Source organism: Danio rerio, chromosome 15 (assembly GCF_052040795.2).
Source record: "Danio rerio strain M-AB ecotype USA chromosome 15, GRCz13ab, whole genome shotgun sequence".
Taxonomy (NCBI): Eukaryota; Metazoa; Chordata; class Actinopteri; order Cypriniformes; family Danionidae; genus Danio; species Danio rerio.
The window spans coordinates 30,849,437-30,859,521 of NC_141035.1; the positions used below are offsets into that span (position 1 = coordinate 30,849,437).

Sequence of the window (10,085 nt, forward strand, 5' to 3'; positions counted from 1 at the left end):
GATAGCAGTTTGAAAGTTGTAGGAAACACACTCATACCTCATATGCAACAGACACATTTTCTTATATAACATTCTGTGTTATAAGGAACCGGTAAGATAAGACAAATGTTTACTTGTGAATGTACCACAAATCATATTCCAGTACCTACAAAAACTTTAAAGTGTAACTTTTAATTAACATTAAATTTGATGATTTAAGTATGCAAAGTTAGAGCCATTAGGTTGTGTGTTGCATTGTTCAATCTGCAAATTTTCAATGATAACCCAGGTTTAAGGCTTGCAAAACATCAATGTATGAATACCTAGCATGTCACATTCAGATAAAAGAAGAGCATTGTGAAGCAAGATTCCGATACTGTATATCTGGAGTTCAGAATGACCCAGACCCTTTTTTGAAAACCTTCATCACATCGACATCCGAAAGGTTATGAAGTATGAATGGAACATTAAGGTGGATGTGAGACTTATAGCAACGTTTCACAGCATAAAACTAACAACATACATCAAGTGGGCTATCAGAGACCTGCCTGAGGGCTGAGCAGCAATGCTGAGAGCGTTAACCTTGTGTGATATAAACTGCAGGCACAAAACAAGCTATTTCTGTTCTCTATGAAGCTGTATGGAAATGACACTGATGATGACCATACACCACCTCCTCCATTCATTCTGTGCCGGTAGAGATTGATTCTGTTTAGAAAAACTGTTAAGAAAAGACTTTTACAGTCAGACAGACACTGTTGAACAGTCTGAACAGTATTTCTGTTGATTTATTAATAATAACAAGATGTACTTGGTTGAATATGCTCTTAGGCTTCTACTCTAAGGCAATGTGAATGCCTACTCTGAAGACTTGAGTTAAACTGATTGATTCATTTTATAAATTTTCTTTACAAATGTTTGGGTGTATTGTCTTGTGAAGGAGGGAATATGAACAAAGATTGTATGACATTAGTCTGAAAAAGAATAAATAATGACAACATTTTCATGACCAAGTCACAATCTGGTTTTGTTTCCATAGATTACCTCTGCGGTCCAGAGCAGAACGTCCACAAGATCGACTTCACTAGGTTTAAAATCCGAGACATGGAGACCGGCACGGTTCTCTTTGAGATCACCAAACCACCAACCTCTGGTAAGACCTCTCGAATCCACTTCCTCGCTCCACCTACACAGACTGCACATTTAAATGCAAGACCCGTCTTGATTTTTTTTTTTTCCCCAAATAAAGCCCTGATTTCCATTTAGATGCAGTGTGCTACACAAGAGCCCTTCAAAGGCTCATTGGGTAATGCAGTCCCCTTTGTGATTCACAGAGACTGGGGAGGACAGAATGGACTTTGAGCAGAACGCTGGAAGATTTGTGCGTTACCAGTTCACCCCGGCCTTCCTCAGACTGCGGCAGGTTGGAGCCACGTAAGTCAAATCAGTGGCAGTAACCTAAACTTAAGCTGCATCCCAAATGGCACACTATCCACTTCTGCACTATGTATTTATACACTTACATCCTCAACAGCATGGCATATGAATGTAGTGTCGTTTCAAATTGAACATTTTTTTTTTTTTTTTTACTAAGCGGAAGTTCAAACCGTTTCCCTGATGATGTTTGATGGTTGCCGAATTAGCGAAATGAAAGAATAAACTACCACATAATTCCTGTCATAAGTCTAACCACATTCACCATAGGGAGACGGTATAATCACTCTTATAGGAGAATTTAGCTTTCATAATCCAAAATAAATAATGTAATTCAACATGAGCGCCTGATAGCTCCACCCCTTCCACTAGACTACGTGAGCAAATCAGTGGCGGTTGAGTGTGTGAAATGTCCAACATTCCACACTCCTTTTGAACGGTTGAGTTAGTGCATCATGCAGGTATTTAAAGTGCACTTATTATTTTTAGAGATTTCAGTGTGAACGCACTACTTACACTATTTATACTACAAAAATGAAGTAGAATAGTACATAAGTATGCGATTTAGGACGCACCTTTAGTCTGAATTCATTCTTAAATCTGTTTGGCTTAAACTTATAAATAGGTTAAGGCAGTGGTTCTCAAACTTTTTTCATTAAGTACCACCTCAGAAAAAAATTGTCTCTCCAAGTACCACCAAAATGAGCAGTATTGAAATACAGTAGCGAAGTAGGCCCAGTAAAGCAGCACAGTTAAAAAAACATGGCCGATTACCTCAGAAATATAGGCTATATGTCATATATGGCATATTATATACAGCATTTTTGGTAAATTTTGAAATGTGTGTAGCATGTACATGACATATTTCCTTCCTCCGCGTACCACTTGAACAGTGGTCACCAAACTTGTTCCTGGAGGGCCGGTGTCCTGCAGATTTTAGCTCCAACTCTAATCAAACACACCTGAACAAGCTAATCAAGGTCTTACTAGGTATACTTGAAACATCCAGGCAGGTGTGTTGAGGCAAGTTGGAGCTAAACCCTGCTGGGACACCGGCCCTCAAGGACCGAGATTGGTGACCCCTGCACTAGAAGGAAGACTGCATACCACTAGTGGTACACGTACCACAGTTTGAGAACCACTGGGTTAAGAGATAAAAACTTTGAAGCTATGATAGTAGAGGCAGCAGCGCAAAACACAAGCATTGTATTGCTCGTAGTAAAGGTACTCCTAACATAGTTGATAAAAATGTGTTTGTTTATCCCCTTACATTTAGAATGGGTCATGTTTATTTTTTGATTATGATTATTAAACATATTATAATTTGCAGAATCTTATTTCTTATTTCGCTGCTGTTCTTTTTTGTTGTTTTTTTTATCATTTGTAATATAATAAAATTTGATGTTTTATGTATTTTAGTAAGAACAGATCAGATTAAATATGTCTTTTTATCTTCACATTAATATGTTATGCTGAAGGGTGATGAAACATTATTTTTTGCCTATTTTATTTTAAACACATTTTATGTTGGCGCAATAGCATAGTGGTTAGCACGCTGACATATGGTGCAGTAGCACTTCAGGGTGTCCTGAGTTCAAATCCCGGCTTGAGGACATTTCCTGTTCCTATCCTCTCTCTCTCCCATTTTGCTTCCTGTCTGAAATACTATCCTATCAACTTAATAAAGGCCAATAAAAACATTTTATTTTCACAAGTTATTCAAAACGTTTTCAAACCCTTTAAAGTCATGTATTGGTGTGACATAAAATTTTAAATACTGGTTGGAGTTCATTCTTAATAATTTAATCATTATATAATGTTTTTCATTGTAATACTAGAGGCTGTAAATTTCCCAACACTGCCCTATTAGTTTAATTCCAGAAGAATCAAACTTTGTATTTCGAATGCATGATTTAGTTTGAATTTTGACTTTATATTTCTCAAAGTAAGGAAAGTTTAGGAAAAAAAATGTTTTATAGTTTCCATAAAAACATTAAGCAGCACAACAGCTTGCAACAATAATATCAATAAGGTATAATGGGATCATGATACTGTAAATGTAGTTTTGCCAACACAAGATTAAATTACATCTTAAAATATATAAAAAATATATGAAAAACTTTTATTATTTCAAAATAATACTGTTTCTGCTGCAGTTTTAAACAAATAAGTTAAACCGTTAGTTTGTGCGTGTGAAGTTCTGTAGTATAGCGCTGCGAAATTAAACAAGATGATTAGATATTTAAAAAAGGGAGCGATTGGTCCATGTTTTTAATTTCAGTCTAGAGAGGTCATGTTTTAATCCCTGATTGGTCTCGCGCAGTCAAGTGATGCAATTTCACAGGTCAGAGTTCACCAAGCTTGAACTTTCCAATGCAGCGAACTGTGAAACTTGTTGCACAAGCTTGTGTTTCTGGTCTGACTCATTTGTGTACGTATGCAGTGGCGCCTGCAGCTGTACGGTTAGCTCAATAATCTGGAATGTAGCTTCTTACTAAAATGCACTGAGTGTTAATTAAAAAAAAGCACTTAAAAGATATTAACTTATATTAGCAAACATCTCTGAAATTGTACTTTGCTGTTGCTTATTGGAAGACTCTCTGTTTTGGCCTTACCTAACTTCATCTCTTATTGAAGATTTTTCTGTTATGAATGAATATCCACAAGGAAGCAAGTTGCCTTTTGTTGATCAGGTTCATCAACTCCCAGTAGCTCAGTGGTAATGTGACTCACCTCTCACACCAGAGACCCGGGTTCTATCCCCGACTCTGACAGATGCAGAAGACCAAGATGATGAGAAAGGCCAAGAAGACGAAGAAGAGGATGACAAAGACAAAGGAGTTGACGACAAAGACCAAGAAGACCACAAAGAAGAGCATGATAAAGACAAAGAAGAGGACTCAAAAGATAAAGGCAAAGAAAATGAAGAGGATGACAAAGAAGACCAAGACGAAGGAGAGGATGATAAAGACAAAGAAAACAAGACAAAAAAGATGACGAAAAGACCAAGCCCAAGAAGAAGATAAGCAAATGTAGATGAAGAATAAGACCAAGACAAAAAAGATGACGAGAAGTCCAAACCCAAGATGGTAAGGAAGATGAAGACTAAGACCAAGACAAGAAGATGATGAAGAAGATATAGATGAGGACAAAGAAGATGGTGACAAATATAAAGACTAAGACCAGATAAAGAGAAAAAAGACAAGGACTAAGACCAGACAAAGAATATGACAACCAAGACAAAGATGAAAACAAAGATGACAACTAAGACCAAAAGGCCAAGAAGATGACAGTAAAGAATAAGAATACTAAGATGACAAAGGGGATCTGGGACTTTGATACCAAGTCATTCCAATTTTAGCGTTGATTTCTTTTATTTTAATTAGTCTATAATTGCTTCTGAAGTGGCAGATGCCATCATCCCACTTGTCTGCGCTTTGCTGTTTATTTATTTGTTATTGTGGGTGTTTCGCATAGTTAGGATTTCTTATTGGGCAGTACAAAAGTGTGCTTACTTAATTGGCTAGTCAGACGAAGTTCACACATTTGTTCTGGGTGGGGGAAGTTAAATAATATATTTTTTCATATCACAGCCTCTTGCTCATCGCAACATTTAAAATCGTGATTGCGATTCAATTTTAATTCATCGCACAGCCGTAGTTGAAACTAAACTGTGCAGAGCTGCATAGTTTAAACCCTTTATGATCAGAAGAGACTACCAAGACCTCACAAGAAATGCATGTTATGTGTCTTATCCTGAACATATGAGAATCTGCTGAAAAATGTCCCATGCCTCCTCCACAGGGTCGAGTTCACCGTAGGCGATTCTCCCATCAACAACTTCCGCATGATCGAGAGGCATTATTTCCGTGGGCAGTTGCTAAAGAGCTTCGACTTTGAGTTTGGTTTCTGCATCCCGAGCAGCAAGAACACCTGCGAACACATCTACGAGTTCCCACCGCTGTCTGAAGACATAAGTACGTCGCAGACATTTATTAGCAACTCAGAATCTTATTATGCTGATGTGTTGATGTACAAATGTGTTTTTTTTTTTCCCCACAGTGCGTGAAATGATTCTTCACCCCTATGAGACACAATCCGACAGCTTTTATTTTGTGGACAACAAGCTTGTAATGCACAATAAGGCCGATTATTCTTACAATGGAGGACCGTAGGGGATATATGACATCATGAAATCTGCAATGATTTGCTGTGGACTGGCACAGAAACATCTACTGGAAGTGGCACTTATTCAACACCCAATGCTCTTCAAAATAAAGGTTCCAAAGATGTGTTTTATCAATAGTAGAATTAGTGAACAGCTCTTTACTTAGCAACTGTTGTCCATAAAGAATGATGGAAATGTTCTTTAGATAATAAAGTTCTTCGTGGAACCATAGATGCCAGTACAGAACCTTTATTTTTAAGAGTGCAAACTCAGGATTTTTGTGTATGTGTGAGGCAGAGGAAACAATACTTTCAAAAAGGGCCTGCTTTTTTTCCCCATTACAATCATGTAGAGTATGTGACAATTGTGTCTCTTTTGGAGTATGTGAGTGTGTCTGTGCATTAAAGGTGCTGTATGTACATTTTTGAAAGTATGTTTACAGATATTTAAAAAAAAATGCTAGGTGAACATACTTGTTTATCTGAAAAATAACACTAAAGTCAGTTATTCTCCGTGGAAAATCTGTGTAGGAATATCTAGGTGCGTCCCAAATCGCATACTTATGCACTATTCTGCGCCATTTTGTAGTATATATAATGTAAATAGTGCATTCACACTGAAATCTCTAAAAAATAATGTGCACTTTAAATACCCTGATGATGCACTTATTCAAACCGTATATGAAGTGTGGAATGTTGGACACTTCACACACTCAACGGCCGCTCCATTAGTGTTCTATTTGGGACCACAATACATTCATATACTATGCTGTTGAGTGTGTAAGTGCATAAGTAGGCTACATAGAGCATACTGTGCCATTTGGAACGCAGCTTCTGGCTTTGTTTTGCTCTGTCTAACTCCACCCACTGCCAGTTTAACCAATTATATTCAAGCACCCCGGGTTGCCTTTGTGTAAAATACTGCGTATTTCATTTCAGCCTTGAAGGCTGCCTTAAAAAAGCCTCCAAAATGAGACACAGATTAAGAGTTATAAAAATCCACAGGAGGTGGCTAGCAGATAATATCAATTTGACAAATGTAAACATTAACCAAGCTATTTACATTGTACGGCTCGATCAGATAAACTTGCTCCTGTTAATGTCGTGTCAACCTGCGTTTTACATTTACATACATTTACATTTAGTCATTTAGCAGACGCTTTTATCCAAAGCGACTTACAAATGAGGACAAGGAAGCAATTTACACAACCAAGAGCAACAATGAATAAGTACTAAAGGCAAGTTTCAGGTCTGTAAAGTCTAAGAAGGGAAGTGTTAGTAGTTTTTTTTTTTTTTTTTTTTTTTTTTTTTTTTTTTTTTTGTACAATTAGTGTGATATTCAAAGAGGCAATTGCAGCTTAGGAAGTGAAGTGGAGACTAAATAGTTGAGTTTTTAGTCGTTTCTTGAAAATAGCGAGTGACTCTGCTGTTCTGATGCAGTTAGGGAGTTCATTCCACCAACTGGGCAGATTGAGCGTGAGCGTTCGCGAAAGTGATTTTTTCCCTCTTTGGGATGGAACCACGAGGCGACGTTCATTCACAGAACGCAAATATGGAGTCATCAGAGTAGGAGGGGCTTGGTGAAAAAACACTTTTAAAGAGCCCCTATTTTGCATTATAAAAGATCATATTTTGGTTTTGATGTCTCCAACAACAGGCTGATATACATGCAAGGTAAAAAAAACACTTTTATTGTCTCTTAATATGCATTTTATTTTACCTAATTGTCCCAGCGACTCCCATATGATTCATTCAGTGATTCATTTGTTCCCAAACCTATCCTTAGCACAATGCTAATCTGCGCTGATTGGTTCGATGAACTAGTCTGTTTCTGATTGGTTAACTGCATTCAGTGTGAGAGAGAAATGCCCACCACAGCTTATCAATAATTTTGAAGTAGTCAGAGTGCAGAGTGTATGTGTGAGCCCAATGCAGGCGTGCATTAAGGCAATGCAGTTATACACCAGCATATTGCTCTATTCTTAACCATTAGTATAAACAGCGACTCACATTCAGCATTAATCCACTCTGTAGCAAAAGTTGAACTATTTTGAAACTTGACCGCCGTACATGTAGGAACAGCTGACGGTGGCCATAGCAATATCAAACAGCAATGGATCACGAGCTCACAAACGGATTTAAATCCGTAAACAAAGCAGCACGCCTCACGTTTTCAACGTATCTTTAGATGCAATATGAAAAGTTAACTAGATACAGTAAAAGCCGCGTGGAGAGGTTACAAGTAACAAAACATAATTAAAAACATAATTTGAGAGCTAGAGAAAACAAAGAGGTGACCATTTTAATCGCAATTAAGTTACTTACACTTGTAAAATGGAGGAAGAAACTGATCCATGAACTGTGTACTGTACTGACAAAGTCTTATACATCAATAGTCTTTTTTAATCCTTTCTTCAACGGCCGATGAATCCCTCATTGTAAGCGTGTTGATTGCTGAAGCACTTGTCAGAAAAATGACAGGAACACAGCACAAGGCTGGGGCTATAATGCTGAGGTATTTTTGCAAAAATAAACTTGAACCACTGACTCTTCACAGCCTCAACTTTAGGTGGGGAAAATAACTCTTAACTTTCTCTCACACTTCAGAGCACAGTGTCTTCGTGACATGATTCAACTGGGATCTGCTACAGTGTTTGTCTTCTTTTTCTTTTTGCAGTGTTTGTGGCCGGAGGTTTAAATTTTCCTGGGTCTGCACGCGCAACAAATGGGTAGGACTTGAGTTCCGTATCAACGTCACGCAAGATTCGTTACGCCGACAATTAATTTGTACTACTATGAGTAGTTCACTTCAATTAGAGCTGTGTTACACACTGCATGAAAAGTCATATTCAAAAACCAATAATAGGGGCTCTTTAAATTTGAGCTGCAATACTTAGTTCAACCACTTTCTAGTTCAATCCTACATACTGCACCTTTAACTGCATGCTCTTTTTTCATGTATTTGTTCAAACCCCTGAGCCAAATGATTGTAAACTACCCTGTTTGATTTGTAACTAATCATACAGTGGTTTTCGAATGCATAAAATGAGTCTTAAGAATTGTAGTGTTAAAGGAAAGGATATTGTCAGGAAATGTGTGTTTTGCCCTGACTTTGCACCCACTTCCTTTTGGCCTCAATGAAAAGGCCTGGTTTCCCTTCTTCTTTTTTTTCACTTATAAGCTTAAAATTTGGGCAGTGATATTGTAAATCTGTTATTTATATTAATATGCTCTTATTTATATTGATATACAATGTCACAATATTTTTAATAGCAAATAGTGGTCAAAATTTGTTGTCAATTGTTTCATGTGATTTGAAAAAAAGAGGAAAAATAAAAAAAAGAGTACTTGAGATCATCATATTGTTGATTTAATTCATTGTTTTATTTATAAAAGTCCTGCATAGTGATATTATTGCAAAAACGATGCTTGTATTGCACACTACCATACAAAAGTAGAGAATCAGTAAGATTTTTGGTCACTTTTACTCATAGAGGCTGCATTTATTAAAACTAAAATGATTTGTGTGGGAGGAGGATTCTTGTTTTAATTTAATTTAAAATGTAATTGTTAATTATTAATTCAATTATTATTCCTGTTATATAAACAACATTTTTTTCAGCAGCCATTTCTCCAGTCTTCGGGAGCCACGTGATCCTTCTGAAATGATTTGAATATGGTGATTTAATTACTATTTGTAACACTTTTTTATTTTATTCAAAACCAGCATTTATTTTAAATAAAAATATACGTCTTTTGATCAGTTAAATGTGTCCTTACTGAATAAAAATACAGATTTTCTAAATCTTACAGAACAATAGTAAATAATTCAAAGACATTGCTATCAAGAGCAAAAATAATAATTTATAGCAAAACACATTCACTATATTTTCAAAACCGTTCTATTACAGTACAAATGCACATGTCTGTTGTATACAGTGTATTATTATTATTCAAAATGATTATAATTCATAAAGGAAGAAAAATCTTTAGTTCTGCTAGTGCAATAAATCAGACAGGTCCACTTGATGGACTCTGGCGTAAGCCATTAGGAGTATTGAGAAAAAAATAAGTTGAAAAAATATATGAATTTTGACAATGCATGCATGTTATAAAAATAATGCTGTGATCTGTTTTAAATTGCTATAGTGCTTTGACTGGGAAAGAAGAAGCAACCACACCCCCCAGTGGTTAAAACACTTTCATAGACTTGAAAAAATAATACTTGCACAAATGCAAACATTTATATAATTGTTGAGCTTCAACAAACAGCACTGTTGAATCACATTCAAGTGATGATGAGCATTAAATGCTCACAGAATTAAGCATGTAATGTGCATCGGTTCTGAACCTGGGGCTTGAAAAAGACATGCAATTATTAAAAATGAGACAAAATCAAAATAAGCAAAAGCTTATATATATATATATATATATATATATATATATATATATATATATATATATATATATACACACATATATATCATATTTTAATTCAAACTCTA

General features: G+C 36.2%; 1 protein-coding gene across 2 annotated transcripts in view; it reads left to right on the forward strand.

Moving 5' to 3' along the window:
* Positions 1-8,940, forward strand: part of unc119a1 (unc-119 lipid binding chaperone a1) — a 21,821-nt gene extending 12,881 nt beyond the window's left edge. Inside the window, exons 2-6 of one of the 2 annotated variants that reach the window (XM_087284253.1) lie at positions 1,019-1,132; positions 1,314-1,413; positions 5,218-5,390; positions 5,476-6,694; positions 7,124-8,940. In XM_087284253.1, coding sequence (XP_087140379.1) covers positions 1,019-1,132; positions 1,314-1,413; positions 5,218-5,390; positions 5,476-5,588 — 500 coding nt within the window. In that variant the 3' untranslated portion in view covers positions 5,589-6,694; positions 7,124-8,940. Of the gene's footprint in view, positions 1-1,018; positions 1,133-1,313; positions 2,913-3,422; positions 4,380-5,217; positions 5,391-5,475; positions 6,695-7,123 lie in introns of those variants that run through there. The other variant, XM_087284254.1, reaches the window with a different exon arrangement.
* Positions 8,941-10,085: the final 1,145 nt, after the last annotated feature.